The 17,498-nt window shown below is 35.3% G+C and overlaps 3 protein-coding genes across 3 annotated transcripts; 2 read left to right on the top strand and 1 right to left on the bottom strand.

Moving 5' to 3' along the window:
* The first annotated feature begins 592 nt into the window (after positions 1–592).
* On the top strand, positions 593–4,095 carry LOC125185228 (polyadenylate-binding protein RBP47-like). The gene is made up of 6 exons (XM_048081728.2): positions 593–1,064; positions 1,803–2,313; positions 2,547–2,632; positions 2,714–2,844; positions 3,284–3,380; positions 3,685–4,095. Exons 1-6 carry the CDS (start codon positions 726–728, stop codon positions 3,823–3,825), a joined length of 1,305 nt encoding a protein of 434 aa, XP_047937685.1. The 5' UTR covers positions 593–725; the 3' UTR covers positions 3,826–4,095.
* A 1,067-nt stretch (positions 4,096–5,162) lies between these two features.
* Positions 5,163–7,619, top strand: LOC125185227 (serine carboxypeptidase 1-like). The gene is made up of 7 exons (XM_048081727.1): positions 5,163–5,652; positions 5,717–5,988; positions 6,072–6,314; positions 6,432–6,550; positions 6,742–6,837; positions 6,908–7,013; positions 7,245–7,619. The coding sequence occupies exons 1-7, from the start codon at positions 5,178–5,180 to the stop codon at positions 7,392–7,394; spliced, it is 1,461 nt and encodes a 486-aa protein (XP_047937684.1). The 5' UTR covers positions 5,163–5,177; the 3' UTR covers positions 7,395–7,619.
* A 7,534-nt stretch (positions 7,620–15,153) lies between these two features.
* LOC125223695 (transcription factor HHO6-like) lies at positions 15,154–16,844 on the bottom strand. The gene is made up of 5 exons (XM_048126952.2): positions 16,475–16,844; positions 16,197–16,372; positions 15,912–16,137; positions 15,602–15,678; positions 15,154–15,530 (listed from the first exon to the last, which is right to left on the bottom strand). The coding sequence occupies exons 1-5, from the start codon at positions 16,539–16,541 to the stop codon at positions 15,381–15,383; spliced, it is 696 nt and encodes a 231-aa protein (XP_047982909.1). The 5' UTR covers positions 16,542–16,844; the 3' UTR covers positions 15,154–15,380.
* Between the last annotated feature and the right edge of the window lie 654 nt (positions 16,845–17,498).

Here is a 17,498-nt window from a genome sequence, read left to right as displayed (position 1 = left end):
ATATTTTATGTTGGCTTCACACTAAAGTTTCTTGAATTTGATATCATTGTTGGATAGTTTTGCTAAGATTAAACATCATTGTTGAATAGTTGAGACGAATAATAGGATATAGTAATTCAAGCCCGCACGAATTTGTTTTTAGGTCACTTTCAAAAAGCCTCAAACTAATTAGGGTTGGACATGAATTATATACACATTCTAACTTCCTTCACTCATCCGATGTGGGATGAGTTTGTACCTAACAATAACTAGACCTTGACACAAATCAAGAAAAATGACAGTAAAATTTACGGGATGGTCTGGTCTTGGTAGATTTTTTCATTAGATACTAAGTAGGAGTATACAATTAGCCGATAATATTGTTTTAGTTTCTATAAATTATTAGTACGTATATTAACAGCATCTTCCAGCCGTTAATTCAGATCTAGTTGATCTCCGCTGTTATCTACACACCAAATCCAGCCGTTGGATCAAAGCGGGTCCCTCATTCATCAACGCAGCCCAATCGACGGCCAGGATTCACCAGCACATCCATCAACGGCTCAGACACGGTATCGTCAAATTCAATGCCACACGTTGAATCCACCCTAGATCCCTCACACACTTATTTCTCTCGCCAGCCGAATTCTCTCTAATACCTGGTAGCTTCGACCAGGTAACCTAATCTATTGAGAGAGGATTTGAACTCGAGCTGAGAGGTGATTGATTTTGCTTGTGGAGTCGATATGAACGGCGGGGATTTGAATCAAAATCAGAATCAGAACCAGAGCAACCAGCAACAGCAGCAGTTGCAGCACCAGCAGTGGGTGGCGATGCAGCAGTACCAGCAGCAGTGGATGGCGATGCAGTATCCTGCTATGGCGATGCAGCAGCACATGATGTACAATCAACATTACGCCCCGTACTACCACCCGCAGCAGCAGCAGTATCACCAGCCGCAGGGGCAGAAGCAGAACAATCAGATTCACAACGGAGCTGAAGATAACAAAACGATCTGGATTGGAGATCTCCAGCAGTGGATGGATGAAGCCTATATCCACTCCTGCTTTTCTCAATCTGGAGAGGTAATGGAATGTTAATTTCTTCAAATTGTTCTTCGGAATTGCTAGGTTGGTATACGATTTTAATAGAGTTGTTATGCTGAAAGAATTATGTGTTTTAGTTGGATTTTTTAGTGATCTGTGAATTTTATCTGTATGTGTAAAGGATGGCGAATTAGAAAAATAAACAATGTTTCTATGTGATTTTTCAGCATTAGGGGTGCTTAAAATTGGATTAGAAGATCAGGGAGATATTCAAATAATTGATGTTGGAATTAAATTTTCAAACAGTTCATGATTCTAATGAAAATCAAGCCACTCTTAATTAACGTATTAAGTATTCAAAAGAAAATTTAATACTAGATTGAAGGTCTATTTAAGTTAATTGAGAATGCAAGATTCCGGCTTTGGGCATTCAAGATCTTAGCAAAGTAGTCTGTATTCTACAGACTAATAAACGTGAGACTACATCTCAGAAATTGGCTATATTTTTTTTATATGATGTCTGATTGAAATAAATAACTTAGATCATTACCACACCATGCCATAACACCACATAAGATTACAGCACTATAAACATATCAGTATCTGTGAGAGTGTCCTAGCGAAAGGCTTGGATTAATCAATGGTGCTTCCACATGTGTTTTAGAACATTAGTCCATTAGTTATGAAGAACAATAATTAAAATAGACTCTAATAAATAGTCATTGTATCGGACCCCTTAGACACTAAAATTCTGTTCTCCTGCATCATATTTTGTAGGTTGTCTCAGCCAAGGTAATCCGCAATAAGCAGACAGGGCACTCCGAGAGATATGGATTCATCGAGTTCAATTCTCATGAAGCTGCAGAGAAAGTTCTGCAGAGCTTCAACGGAACCAACATGCCAAATACAGAGCAACCATTTCGCTTAAACTGGGCAGCCTTTAGCGCTGGTGATAGGCGCCCTAACACTGGTGGTGGTGGTGGTGGTGGGGGTGATATTGGTTCTGATCTGTCAATATTCGTTGGAGATTTGGCTTCTGATGTTACTGATGCAATGTTGACTGATACCTTTGCTAGTAGATATCCATCTGTAAAAGGTGCTAAAGTCGTAGTTGATGCAAATAGTGGGCGTTCAAAAGGTTATGGGTTTGTCAGGTTTGGAGATGAAAGCGAGAGGACCCGAGCCATGAATGAGATGAGTGGTGTTTATTGTTCTAGCAGACCTATGCGAATTGGTGTTGCAACCCCTAAAAAGACTTCTCAACAACAACAACAATATTCTTCCCAAGGTGCGAATTACACATTTCTGTTTGATTGTCTTTTGTGATCCACTGGCCATTCTGTTAATCCGCTGAATAGATTTCTGTAGCATAAAAGATTCCTAATTTAGTTCAACTGGTCCTTCGATTTATGTGTATTAATAAAACATCTTTCTTTGTGTGAAAAATATTTCACATATTTTCCATTGTAGTTTGTAGTTTTATCCACTGTATAACATCTTTATTTCACTTTCTTGATTTAGCTGTCATATTAGCTGGTGGTGGTGGTGCATATGCAAATGGTGTTGTCCCCCAAGGTCATTCTGAGAACGACTCAGCTAACACAACAGTAAGTCCTGGACCCTCTACTACAAGTCAATTGTATAATGCTAAGTTACTGAATAATCTATATTGTCCACACTTTCCATAGATATTTGTCGGAGGACTTGACTCTGATGTAACTGATGAAGAACTGAGACAGTCGTTTACTCCATTTGGAGAAGTTGTCTCTGTGAAAATACCAGCAGGAAAGGGATGCGGTTTTGTTCAATATGCAAACAGGTTAACTCTGATGTTTCTTTTGATAGTAGACTGTATGGAATATCTGCCCTTGCCAAAAGAGTGGACAAAACATGCCATAAAACTCAATGACAGGCTTTTCCTTCCAATTTCCTTTATTCCCTGAATTTTTTTCTTATTTATCAAAAGATAATGATTACAAGGGCAACTTCACTTTTATCGGAATGCATGCATAACACACAGTATACCTTTAACTGATTGTGGAATTCAGTATATAGTTTGTAATTGTATGCTCATCTTATTTTCATTTAATGTACTGGTGTGTTATTTACTGGTATATGTGCAAGTGAAATTATTTGTGTTAGAACATACTATAGTATATCAGATATATGCATGGAAGTATAGTTGTGATTGTTGGGTAAGTGTTGCTATATTGGAAGTTGCATAGCCATGGAATGACACTTCATACTCTCTTTGACAGGAGCAATGCAGAGGATGCTATTGAAAGACTAAACGGGATGGTTATTGGCAAGCAGACTGTTCGTCTATCATGGGGTCGAAGTACGGGTAACAAGCAGGTAAGTCTTTCATCTTCAAGTCTTTCTGTGTGATTGGATTAGTTCTGGTATATTCCTTCTTCAGATTACATTGTTTAGCCTTGACATAAAGTGGAAGCTTGTCATGACAAAGTACAGTAAGTTTGTCGAACCAAATCAGTGTCTGGAAACTATTTCTACCAATACACAACTGTACACTGATAAAAACAAATAATAGAACAGAGATTTGGCTCGAACAAATTCTTGGCTACATTCAATTGCTATTGCGGCATTCTTGAATATGAGATGTAACAAGTCTGAAGCTTTTCTTCATTTCCATTTGCAGTCGAGGATGGATGCTAATGGTCAGTGGAACGGGGCTTATTACGGGAGGCAAGGGTACAACGGCTATGGATATGCTGCAGCAAGCCCATCATACGGGGCTCCTTCAAATGGTCACGGGAATCTCCAGCAGCCGGTCAGCTAAAACCTGCTCGATTGTGTGTCTACGAGCTCTTATTTATCGAGGGAAAAAATGTATCCAAACCCAGATGTTGTCTGGGGAAAAAGAATTTTGTAGCTGGATTTATATATCGCGTGAGACTTGCTTAGCACTCTTTCTCTTTCTTTTTCACTTTTTTGAACTCAAGTTTGAGATTTTTACTTCTAAACAGACTTACAATGGCTCTAGTTATTACATGTTCACGATTCATTCTTTGAGGCCTCATAATACCAAGTACAGTAGAAAATTGTTGTACTTCTCATCCTATATTATTAGCACTTTTTATTTTATGTAGTTTATTTGCGACTGATGTTTTAGTGTAATTAAATTCTTATTTTAAGTGTAATGAGAGGTCATTTAATAATAGAATATTTAATTAAAATATATTAATTAAATATTCTTGGTTCTTACTTAAATTATAAATAGTGTAATTAGTTTGGGGTGAGTTGAAATAGAAAGATAAGGAACATAGGATAGAGGGGGCACTATTTTTTATCATCATTTTCGTCCTGGTGTTTCCATTTTGGACGTATCTTTTTTATACTTTAACCATCATTAATAACTATAATAAAATCATCACTAAACTGCAAATAACAGAAAATTAAAATAAAATCATTTTTAGTTTTATAGTATATGAATAAATCGGCGTGTTGGGGTTGGCCGACATGGCGGTGCATTTTCGACTGGCGAAGGAAGCTGCAGTGCGACGAGCCATCGGCCCCGCTCCTCCCCCTCGAGATGGCCAAAACATTGGCTGTTGTGAACGCTCAAAGGGTAGCTAAATGTGTATGAGACAGTAGAAAGAAGACGTATGCAAAGTAGTCTTGGAGAAGTATTTATTAAGTAGTACTAGTATTTAATTTAGAATGAAGACGTATATATGCGAACTAGTCTTGGCCTCTTGGGGGTATTTATTAGGTACTACTATGGATTTCTCTCTTAACTTATACAATTCATATCATCATCATTTTTGGAACATGTTAGTCAGAAACTCACAAACACAATCTCTATATATACTAGGAGTACTCATTTTGCAACAAAGGTTTAAACAGATTTTTCAATCAAAGCCAAAGAATAGAAACAATCAATCAAAGACTAAATAAGCCGGCTGTTAACCTATCCTTTTCTTGATAATGAATAACGTTTATAAACTTCTTGTAGCTTTGAAACTATTACTATAAGTCCAAAAATATAGGCCCTCAAAACCAAAATACAAATACTTACTTAATATATTCCTAAGCCATAGTAGCTATCTGTGAGTTGTAAACAAGAATTTCACACCCCCTCTTGTTATACTATATAACAAGAATGTTGCTCTTATTCCATTCATTGCAAACATGATCAAAACTGCAATTCTCCTCCTCTCTCTTTTCTGCATTGCAGAATGCCACGGAGGGAGTCCCTACGACCCCCTCCGAGTGCTGCAAAAGTCACGTGCAAGATCAAGAAAATCATCCCAACAGTACACCCAACTGACCCAAGATGTCTTAAAATCAACCCAATACTCACCGGTTTACATGGCATCCCAGAACGGGCTCAAGGAAGCCGACATGATCGATTCCTTGCCCGGCCAGCCACCTGTCGGATTCTCACAATATTCGGGCTATGTGACAGTGGACCCCAGTGCTGGCCGCGCCCTCTTCTACTATTTTGCTGAGGCCGAGGACGCCTCCACCAAGCCCCTCGTGCTGTGGCTCAACGGAGGGCCCGGGTGCTCTTCACTAGGGGCAGGGGCAATGACAGAACTCGGGCCATTTCGTGTGAATCCAGACGGGAAAACGCTGTGGTACAACAAGTACGCTTGGAACAGGGGTGAGTTTTAGGAAATGAATTATACATTTGGTGCAAAGTTTGTTGAAATGTGTTTGCATTGCAGTGGCAAATGTGGTGTTCTTGGAATCCCCTGCTGGTGTGGGATTCTCGTACTCGAACAGATCGTCCGACTATGTCACGGGCGACTCAAAGATGGCTGCGGATGCTTATACCTTCCTAGTGAACTGGCTCGAGAGGTTCCCGGAGTACAAGACACGCGATTTTTACATAACCGGAGAGAGCTATGCCGGCCACTATGTGCCTCAGCTGGCTGATTTAGTCCTCCAAAACAACAAAGTGACAAACCAAACTGTCATAAACTTGAAAGGCATAGCTGTAAGTTAGTCAAACTCCAAACCAACCTTGTCCTTACTATATCTCTTCGGACAATCCAACATATGTGGTCTTGTAAAAAACAGATTGGCAACGCGTACATTGACTACACGGATAGGTGGGCGGGAACGTACGACCATTTCTGGACAAGCGCGCTGATATCGGACGAGACGCACCAGGGCATTCTGGACAACTGCAACTTCACCTCGGATGCCACCGTTTCGGATGTGTGTGATGACTACCAAGACAAGGCGTTCGAGGAGAGCGGAAATGTGTACATCTACGACATCTACGCCCCCTTGTGCGGCTCAGCTTCCACTGCTCCATCGGTATGCTATGTTATATATGGAGTACGATGTTTAGATAGATAGATAGATAGATATATACTCCTCCATATAATTAACTAACTAACTAACTAACTAATTGTATTGTTGTTGTGGAATCAGTTATCTAGTTATGATCCATGTTCGGATGTGTATGCAACCACTTACTTGAACTCACCACAAGTTCAGAAGGCTCTCCATGCTAACATTACTGCCCTTCCTGGCCCATGGGCGCTTTGCAAGTACCATCTTATCCCTCTCTCTACAAACAATGCTCTTTTTCTTTTCTTTTTTGAATACGGAGTACTAAAACTCGTCTCATCTACTACCAATACTAGACTACTGGTAGTGGACGGAAGGAGTAATAAAAATTCAATCCAGACTATTGGTCGGTGGAGATATTTCATCTGAATTTGACCTTCTTTATGTGTAGTGATCCGATATTCGATTCGTGGAATGATTCACCTCTCACTGTTCTACCAGTGATCCAAAAGCTGATGGCGAGCGGCATACGCGTCTGGATCTACAGGTGAGATTATTCTGTTACTCAACTAGAGATATTAAACAAAAAAAGTTGATATCGTGTATTGGAATTGCAGTGGAGATACAGACGGTATAATTCCAGTAACGACCACTAGATACTCGATGCCCAAACTAGGGGCACCGCTCAAGACTCCATGGTACCCATGGGACTTTCAAGGCGAGGTAACAAATCATCAACAGACTTAATTATACTGCTTCTGTCTCACATTATATAATTACTTGAGTTGCATTCCTTTTAATGATCGTCCCACTCTCTTCGTGAACACATTTAATTTCTTTTACTTTATCGTATTCTCTTTTCAATTATCCATTTAATCTCGATAAACATCTTACTGATCAAAGAAGCTCAAAACCTATTTATTCGTTTTAGCTAATTTAAGGTTGCATGTGTAGGTGGGAGGATTTGTGGTAGGATATGAGAATGTAACGTTTGTGAGCATAAGAGGAGCTGGGCATTTCGTTCCAGGCTATCAACCTCAAAGAGCTCTTGCTTTCTTCTCCAGCTTTCTTCAGGGAAAGCTCCCTTCTCCTCAGAAGAACTAAATAAAATTTCAAGTGACACATCCAATTAGTTCATATAAAGAGAGATGACATAATCATCTTCAATGTTGTACCATTTCCTCAACTTGTGTTTATGAGGTTAAAACTTAAATTAATTGTTGTGAGAGTAGAAAGAAGGAAGGTAGGTATGGTATGTAACTAAATATCCATACCAATTGGATTCTTTCTATATTAGACTTAGTAGTATAAAAAAGAAGATTATCTTTATTGAATATCTAACATTACACCGCCAGCCGTACAAGCGAGGATTGATTGCTACGCTTTAAACATGTGATGTCAAATTAAATGGAATTAATCCCACTGCTTCTTTCAGAAATTAAATAGAGTAATTGATACTCGCCACCAAGCTCTACCCCGAATTCATCAGTAATTGATCATTGCCCATTGACAAGCTTCATGTATAAACTAGCCCCGACGCCTCCATGTATTTTGATATTCTGGGATGTCTGCGTTTGACATTGTTTGGAAGATTATGATTGACTTGAATGTGGGACTGAATCATTATACACAACGACAAGTCCACCTATTCTACGCCGGTCAAACTTTAGCTAAAAAAAGACAATGACAAACACACTAGATATCCTTCTACTAACACATTTTATTAGATCATTTTACAATTTTTTTATTTTTATTAGATCCTTGTATTAATACATTTATTTCATTAGATCATTTTATATTTTTGTATTACATTAGTTCTTTATATGCATTTTGATTTAAGAGGTTATTTGGTTAAATTTTAATTTAATGGATTTCAAAATTCAAATAAAAAAAATTTAATTAAATTCTGAAGTCCATTAAAAAAAAATCCAACCAAATTAAAAATAAAAGTAAAAAACCATTTATAAAAATGCACAATATAAGGGCCCATTGAAAAAAAAAACTGTAAAATGATGTATGAAAAAAATGCAACAGTTCAAGAACATAATGAAACAAAAAAATTGTATAATAACCCAGTATAATACTCTCATCATCGTATAGAAATAAGCTAATTGGAAATGATACAGATTTTAATGCATAATTAGTAAAGTAAAATAGAAGAGGAAAAAAAATTTAAAATAGTGTAGTGAATTTGTGGAGCCCATAAATGATAAAGTAAAAGAAAATCAGAAAAAGATTTCATAAATCCATATGGACTATTTCTATGGACGGACGAAAAAGAAAAATCAACAATTTCTATGGGATGGACTATGGAGTGCGTAAAATGTACACATATAGAGACATCTAGATATATATTCTACCAAAGACAGTTTGAACAAGAGATAAAATTAGACATGTCTATTAATCACAAATATGTGGTGAAGTGAATTAGACTTGGATTTGAATTTTAAGTTTAGTATTTCAAATTTAGTATTTCTGTTATTCGAATAATCTGTAATAGCAAGTCTTTGATTTGTTCTCTGCAGTATCTTTCTAGTCAAGTTTAGTTGCTATTTTTTAGGAGTCTTATTAGTTGCTTAGTTAGTGGATTAGTTGCTGCAGCACGTGTTTTAGTGGTTAAGCTAGTATTTTTTCTGTCTATTTAAGATCGAGTGATCATCACAAATTAATATTGAAGTTCTACATTCGATCATCTCTGTGTCTTCATCTTTTCTCATCTTGCTCTCTATTATTCAAAGCAATTTAGAGCTATAATCTCTGCTTATTCAAACAGATATATTAGAGAAGAGAGTGAGGGATTTGTGAGTTAGAAACCACAAAATAAACATAAAAACAGAATAACTCCATTATCAACTAGATAATTTAACTTGGATTTGTCCCATAGATATAGTTTTTCTCTTTATGGAGGAAAATAGCACATAGATGTATTTAAAAACAATACCGCTGTTACTTTGCAAAATTAAAATTAAAATTGAAAAAAAAAAAAAAGGAGGACACGGCGGCTTTCAGAAATAGTTCATTAACACAGAGACGGCCAATAGGAGAAAGCGAAGGTTGGGGTCGATGCCACGGCGGCGAAGTCCGTTGGTGGGTGGCGCCGCTGCACATTCCTCGACAAAAGCTGCACATTTGGTCAAATTGAATCCATAGAGGAATCTCTCTATACCACCATATACATATACATATGTTAAAATTGTTTCAAGCAAACATGAATGTCATCCAATAGTTCTGTGGGGTGGATAAAAAGGGGACACAAGAAGTAAAATGAAAGTGCGCCACCCACCTTCTAAAATGAGTGCATTATTGCTTCTAACAATTCATTCTTTTCCACTTTTGAATTCTTACAATGAATTTTTTAAAATCTGGTATGCTATATATATATATTCTGAAAATGAAAAAAAAAAAGATACAGTAATAGTAGAAGTTAAGAGGGATCAGTGACAGTACAAAAATCATAAAAGCAAGCAACTGTAGCAAAGCAAAATTGAGGTAGACTGAAAAATACACTTGGTACTATTTGCAACAATATAAATTCCCTATTTATTTTTTTACGAAATCAAAACCTTAAGTCCATGTACAATTCACAAAGTAAGTTTTAATTTCCGTAATTTGATTATGAAACTGGTTTGTCAGATATAATCCTATAACATAACATAAAATAATTGGTTACAACAACCGAATGTGGCATCATAAAAATAAAAAAGAAGGGAGTGAAAAAGACCTTAGATTTGATATGAAGATCTACTCATGTTGTTGTGGTTGGGGTTGAGTCTGATTAGCCACCTCCGGTGCGGCGGAGGTGATGGTGACGCGGTGGTCGAGGCTGCCATCAATGCAAGAGCCGCATTTGGTGTCGATCCATTTCTCGAAATCGTAGCGGGCGTGTCCTCTTATGCCCCGACCTGAACAGAGCCGCCCGATCATCACCGCGATTGCGCCCAGAATCGTTATCACCACAAGAACTCCAATCACGGGCCCCACCGCCCCTTTCTGCATCGGCGGCGGCTGTAATGGGGAACTCGCCATTTTTAGCTCTCACAAAACAACTCAACAAAATGTTTTTTTTTGGGGAAAAATAAGGAAATATGGCATCAAAAAGAGTGGGAGAGATGTGCTACTACTTCTTTTTAATTCTCTCTCTCTCTATTTCTCTCTATTGTTTGTATTGTTTTAAATACTCCATAAAAACCTTGAGAAATCCAACTGTGAAAACAGCTAGGAAAAAAGTGGAGGGAAACGGATTTTTCTTCCTATCTCTTTATTGCTGTTTTTTTTTTCTAAATCCAATAGTCTTAATTCTTAAACATGCCACTCAGCATATGAGAGAATCAAATAGTTTTAAAAAATGAATTTTGTTAGATGACTCTTTTTTTGCATGGAAATTTCAAGAAATTTAAAGAAAATATTTTATGCACTAAAGGGACTAGAGAATAGAGATGCAGATAGCAGCTAGCAGCAGGCTGGTTTCAGTCTCATGTTGTGTATACATCCTTATTATTTATTTTTAACTTTTTTTTTTGGTAATCATTTATATGGGACCACAGTAAAATACTTAATTTGGTTGTGGGATTTATTTATGGTTGATTTTGGACATTGATTTCTGTCCAAAAACTTAGGTATTGGTGGGGTTTCCAAAATGGTTCGAAGCTCCTATTCAAAGTGTATGTTGAATGAAAATGTGATAATGTCATATTATTCCGATCTACTATTGTCAGATATTCTTTCTTGATGTTTCATGGGCCACATATATTAGTAGATTTTTAGACCTTAGGATTTTGGGTTCCAATTATATTTTGTGTCTTGAGTGACAAAGGAGTAAAGTTAGAGTTGGTGTTGTAAGGTTTTGAGCTTTGGGATACAATGAAAGAAGCATCACAACACTACACTAATTCCGAGCACTTTGTGCATGTTAGAGGAGAACAAACACGGGGTGCTTTATGCACAACCGATTGTACGTATAGGCATTTAGAACTCGTGCATGCAAGCTAGCCACGTACACGCACTCATTGTGGCGCGTGTTGCACACGTTGTGCTCGTGCGTGTGGGATAAAATTGTATCCGTTTTGATATTTTTTAATCGAATTTCGTCTATAAATACCATACTTCCCTTCGCTTCATTCACACCAAATTCTAAATCCCGATAATTTTTTCTTCCAAATCCTCCCATAATAAATTTCTTCTATCATTTTTTTTTGGGAAAATTCCATTCTTCCGAATCCAAATCAACTAGCTCATTCCTCGGCCATTTTAGTGACCAAACAGCCAATTCCAATTCAGGGCGTTGTCAAGTTTAAAAGCTTCAGCGGTTTCGTCTATAAATTGGTTGAGAAGAACCATATTCATGCCACTGCCATATTGAAATTCGTATGTAATTTTACTTTTTATTAATTATGCAATTTTTTTAATTTTAATAAAACTAGTACTATATTTTTGTTCGTAAATGAATTTAATTAAAATTATACTATATAATAGTAGTAGCTTATTATGTGACCGTAGTCCGTATATATATGTATACATATCTATTAGGAATACGAAAAACAAAATTTTCAATTTTTTTGTGCAATTTATTTCCAACTTTTGACGATATGTAAACGGTGGAAAAGGCATATAATATAGGAGTAATGATCCGCTGAAGGGAAAGTTTTCTTTTGATGGGTTGGATTATATGAATATCTGTAATTAATAAAGTTGTTCTATTTTTAAGGTGGAGATAGAATTCACTATATACATTTTATTTCTTTTTTCAAACAAAATACGCTGTTATAATTAATACTACCTCAATAGTTGAACATTTTACATTTTGATTCTTTCGTATTAATCATAGCCCAATGTGATAAGCTAGAAAATTTGACTAGTTGTCACATACTTATATGTTTTTACTAATATAATTTTTTTATAGAATGAATATTGTAGTTTAAAACTTAATTAGAAGTTACCGTTGAAAGTTCAAAGTCTTAGACGAAACATTTCACTCTTAAGGAGAGTAATTAAATAAATTTGAAAAAATTCAATGGCAAATATAGAAGTGGACTGATATGTATTTATGATTTGCGCATTATTATATTTATCAAATTACAATGCGACATAATTATAATTGCCTTACAGTTATTTAAGTTTATCCGTAGTTTGTTTCTTTATGTGAAAAGTGAGTAATAGATAATACCTTATTAACTAGGAGATATACATGAAAAGCACCGGCCACCTAATTCTAGAAGAGGTATTTAAATTTTATGAAAAAGTCTAAAGGGGATCTTTACGAATTTTACCCTTTCATATAAATAACAATCAAAGAAAGTTAATTTTTTTTGATGTATGAGATACTTATGCAAAACATGACTAGATTTACTCATTTTTATTTTTAATAATCATTTGAAAAAAAATTCAAAAATTTGTCACAATTTTTCTGTAGAATTTCGAAATTTAACACTTATTCGAAGACAATAACTCATGATTTTCGGTGGATAGTAGTAAAAAATTTGGTCAAAAATCAAATAAATATTCGGAGAGAGACAGCTATTTTCTTAGTTTTTTAGCCATTTGTTTTCCATTTGACTGTATTTTACCAACTTCTTCTGCTTGTCTTGTGATTTCTAATAGGAGTAAGTATTTATTTTTAAGAAAAGATAAATGTACATAATTGTACATATACATTTGATTTTGTTTTAAACATTTTATATTAAAAATTAATTTATAACTATTAATTGATTTATTATAAATTTCATATTAATTTTGCAACAATTTTAAAAAAAGTTGAAATTTTAACTTAAATATTTTCACATTTAAGAAAAAAAATATATTGAATAATTAATTCGAATCAAGCTCGAAATCGTGTTACAATTTGACATAAAGTCATTTCTTCTTGTAGCTACACAATAATAACAAATAACAAAATTAATTTTTAATTAAATCTAAAAATTAAGGATATTATGTACATGTACAATTTTATGTGCATTTATCTTTATTCTTATATTTTTCGTAACTAAATTTGGTAATTGGGCACTGCCAATTATATGTGTCTTTATATATTTTCCCGGGGTGGTGTCTTCTATTGGTTAGATTTGTGATTAAATGTATAGGATGCATGTGTTGTATAGTAGTACAAATTTAGTACTGTGTTGGGCTGGGCCGGCCCACAGCCCAGCTCATTTGAGAACTCTTAGTTTAGTTGCTAAAGCTTGTTATACTAAGTCCAACAATGGTCGATTTACTCATAATGTATTCTTGGTTATATAGGCAAGTTTCGGCGCAGAATAAGGAGTTTGAGTTGCGTGCCAAGTGTTAACTCATTGTTCAGTTTGTTTATGCATGAAAATACGTTGTTCAATTTTCCTTTTAGAGCACAAATAGTGAACCAAGAAACGAAAGTTATGGAAATTTGAAAAATAGTTAATTTTTATATTGGAGTATTGAGTATAACATGAATAAGATCTTTTCCAATCAAACAAATCTCCCTCACTACAAGAGTCACATGATTCCATGGAACTAGATCTCTATTTTACTTAAATTACTATGACAAGATAAAATTAGGGACAATTACAACATTCTAATTATGTGATGGAAAACTAATTTAGTTAATCAATTCTAGTCTCCGCTCAAATTTATCCACTTCACCTAACATTTTTTGGGCATTCTATAATGGAGCCACCAATATGGGCCAACACATTATATGATTATATCTTATCGTGAAGATTCTTCCTCCATTATTTTGTTTGTGAAAGAGACTTTGTGTTCAACATTTTTGGACAAATATAAAAACATTATATTTTTAGTCAGTGATGTAACTTGTTTGGTACAAGGACGGATCAACTTTGAGGATTTTTCCTTCTTATCATTAAATTATTTTCTTGTGACTTGTGGCTTTCAAGGGTTCATTTTCTGATCCAAAGATCCATACAGTATTATGAATTATGATATCAATTTCACACACATTAAGATTCTTCAATTTCTTATAAAGTCATCTTTTCGTGATAGTTCATTGGATTAAGCTTTGTTTAATGGGTTCACGACGTTGATGTCGTAACCAACGATGTAATTTTTTAAAAACATGATAAATGTATATGTACATGTGTCACATAACGTTTGTTGGCATTTTAGTCTAACTTTTTAAAAAATTCGATATTAAAACGAAAAAGTCATGTTTAGACTCTAGATTATTACACCATAATAAATTAATTTAATAGTTGAATTTTTAGACTTTTTTTCATGTACGGTTATACTTATCTCTATGCCCATTCCTCTCATTTTAATTGATCATCTTTTTGGACATATCATTCAATAAATTTGGATTCATTTTACGTTATCTCTCCATTGCTTTATTATAATTAATAGTATTAATTTCTTTCCTTTTTTTTTTTTGATAATATGCATCTATGAATATATTTCGCTTATAAAACATCTCTTTAAGAAGATGCCGATGAAAAATTCATTTTATCTCAAAATAGCTTTTTATTTCCTTTCACTTACTTTTATTCTAGTCCTACTACCTTTCTGTTGATTGAAGTTGAATAAATCAAGATTCCCCTGTTGACTGTTGTGATTTGTGAACTATATTAATCAATTTACTCAAAGAATATTTTAAATCTTGGATCCCCAAAAAATCTCCTTTAGTTGCAAGGCCAGGTGGATTAAACATTGAGTCGAAGAAAAAAGACATATATTACAGCAATTTTTTTTAAAAGAGCAGAGACGATATTTATAAATTCCAAACCCCAAATCATGGGCTAATCCCCACTGACTGATTAGTTTAACGAAGCAGATTAAGAATAACAAATTACAAATCGCATCTATATGTATAGTTAGTAGTAATTACTGTTTAATTTAAATAACATAAAATTGTGGTGCAATTTAAATAACATTCTTGAGATATAATGAAAGAAATAATTGAGAATTTTCATTTCAGACATATCGACGGGGTAACCTAATGCTGCAAAAATTTGATACAACTCTGCCTCATGATATTTGATTCGAATTTTGTGTATTTTAGTTTATTTTTTATGATCAAAGCCCTCCCATGTACTATATCTCAGTATCTGCAAAACTCATGGACATTTATACACTATTGCACCCATATGAGTAAGAGTAGTCTGCTGATCATTCATCAATATCTTTGTCGTCCAGGGTGTCACTTTCCGGGCACCTCGATAAATGAAGAGGGCCTTCAGGGGAGCCGTTGCTATGCTCGCCAAATTGTTCTTGGGACGGGGACTTGTTGGCGATTTTTCTCATGTGCAGCCGATACTTCTGAAAGGGAAGAAGCAGTAGCATCAATGTTGTGTTACAATGAATGATATGAGAATGAGAGATAAAAAAACCTGTAAATGACTCTTCACTTCGTCATTGGTTAGACCATCTACTTGCATATGTTCTCTGATCTGCTTGGGAGTAGCAGCTGTAAAGCATAGAGCGAAATGGAATTATGAGGCACACTTACAAGGAGGCTATTCAAAGGAATGATTTTGTATAGAGATAATAACACTATCTCAAAATTCAATACTACTATTTCAAACAAACCACGTAATACAAATGCCGCATACATTGAGAAAGGCACTTTTTCTCATAAACCAATCAAGCTTTAACCAACTAACACATTTCAATGGAGTGGTAAGTTTGCAAGTTTCAGACCTTGCGGGCCTCCAAGATGCTGCAGGGCATTGACAAACTGCGTATGCAGATCAGGGGACCAGCATCTCCTTTGCTTCCTAGCAGTCTCCTTGAAGCTTGGTTGAAGATTTGATGAGCTTGATCTGCCAATAGGATTGATTGAATTCTTGATTCCAGGCGTACAAAGAGAAAGCCCGGGAACAGGAGGCAACTTCATTACTTTCTTCCCACTCTCAGATAAAGCATCCTGAATTAACATTGACAATATCAAATTAGCACTATCTTGCTCTCTACTACTCCTATTACCTTTGTTTTGTAATTTTGATCATCGGAGTTCCATAACTGCACACAACTCATCCAGCCGCTAATTTCCTTCTCTTTCCTATCATTATCATCATTTTTAATAGGAATGAACTCTTCCAACACCGGCTCAGATTTTAATTTCTTACACACTGCTAGCTCCTCCTCAACTATCATAATTGCTGCAAATGCAATCGAACAAATCATCAAAACCTAAATCTTCAATTCAAATAGTATCATCAAAATAAACCTAAAAGCAGAGAAAAGGGATGAACGGATCGCACCGTCGGTGATGATAAGCATGCAAAGAGGTAGCTCTAGCTCGCATTTGAAGGCGTCGATCTTCTTCATCTCGTCTACCAGCCGACTAACAAAACCATCTAGCTGCAAAATCTTATCCGATATGCAGCGATTCTGCGAAACGTCGGCCAGAAACCTGCCGATAAGTCACGATTTGGTTGAAAATCGGGAATCCATTTCCCCACCAGATTTCTCCAGTGGATTTATTAAATAGTAGTAGTATTTCCTAATCAGTGTGAAGGAGGAGTGATTTGAGAAGGGTTGATAGATGAAGATTCTGTTAAACAACGCCGAGTTTTGACAAATGTGTGTAGATATAGAATTTGTACGTATTCAAAAAAGTCATTTTCTAGTCCTCACATATGTACACTATTCTTTGCATTTCTATGGTAAACAATTTTCTTGGAATCTTGGAATATAAATGCAAAATAATGGGCGATTCCACTATAGTTAATTAATAATCCACGATTCATAATAAGAATATTAATTACTCCATCTTATCAGAAAATGTAGATTTTTTTTGGCTTACCTTTCCACGTCCTAACATTTTCAATTGACATATGATGTCTAAATATTTAAATAACTAGATATTAGCGCAGGAGATGTCTAACTATTTTTAAGTGTATAACTAGAGAATAAATTTCAGCCATACATCCTGTTACTTCAAACTAATTCTATGGTTTAAACAAACTTTCAGATTTTTATGAAAAAATACTTGTCCAAGGGCATTTTGGGAATTCAATATCTCAACATGAATTAATGAATAACATAGAATATCATCGTGAATTCAATCTTACCAAATCATGCGCAAATCTGAACCAAATTTAGCTTAGGATTTCTTCCAAAAATACGAGATTCCCAATCGAATTCATTCACGATAATCAAGCATGAATTACTGTGAGATTTCTGAACCAAATTCATGCGCGATTTCTCAAATCTGAACCAAATTCAGCTTCCCGATCCAATTCGTTCACGTTGATAAGCTACGTTTTATTCATCGCGAATTCG

This window comes from Salvia hispanica, chromosome 1 (assembly GCF_029641045.1).
Source record: "Salvia hispanica isolate PSC_SH4W2 chromosome 1, Shi_PSC_v1, whole genome shotgun sequence".
NCBI lineage: Eukaryota > Viridiplantae > Streptophyta > Magnoliopsida > Lamiales > Lamiaceae > Salvia > Salvia hispanica.
This window is presented reverse-complemented; position numbering and strand designations above follow the sequence as displayed.

Excerpts from the sequence above, each read along its gene's own strand:
- LOC125185228 (XM_048081728.2), top strand. The coding sequence starts at position 726 with ATGAACGGCGGGGATTTGAATCAAAATCAGAATCAGAACCAGAGCAAC. Across the intron at positions 2,314-2,546 it reads ACAACAATATTCTTCCCAAG|CTGTCATATTAGCTGGTGGT; the intron begins GTGCGAATTACA and ends TTCTTGATTTAG. Across the intron at positions 3,381-3,684 it reads GAAGTACGGGTAACAAGCAG|TCGAGGATGGATGCTAATGG; the intron begins GTAAGTCTTTCA and ends TTCCATTTGCAG.
- LOC125185227 (XM_048081727.1), top strand. The coding sequence starts at position 5,178 with ATGATCAAAACTGCAATTCTCCTCCTCTCTCTTTTCTGCATTGCAGAA. Across the intron at positions 5,989-6,071 it reads TAAACTTGAAAGGCATAGCT|ATTGGCAACGCGTACATTGA; the intron begins GTAAGTTAGTCA and ends TGTAAAAAACAG. Across the intron at positions 7,014-7,244 it reads CATGGGACTTTCAAGGCGAG|GTGGGAGGATTTGTGGTAGG; the intron begins GTAACAAATCAT and ends TTGCATGTGTAG.
- LOC125223695 (XM_048126952.2), bottom strand. The coding sequence starts at position 16,541 with ATGAAGAAGATCGACGCCTTCAAATGCGAGCTAGAGCTACCTCTTTGC. Across the intron at positions 15,679-15,911 it reads GCATCTTGGAGGCCCGCAAG|CTGCTACTCCCAAGCAGATC; the intron begins GTCTGAAACTTG and ends TATGCTTTACAG. Across the intron at positions 15,531-15,601 it reads AAGTGAAGAGTCATTTACAG|AAGTATCGGCTGCACATGAG; the intron begins GTTTTTTTATCT and ends CTTCCCTTTCAG.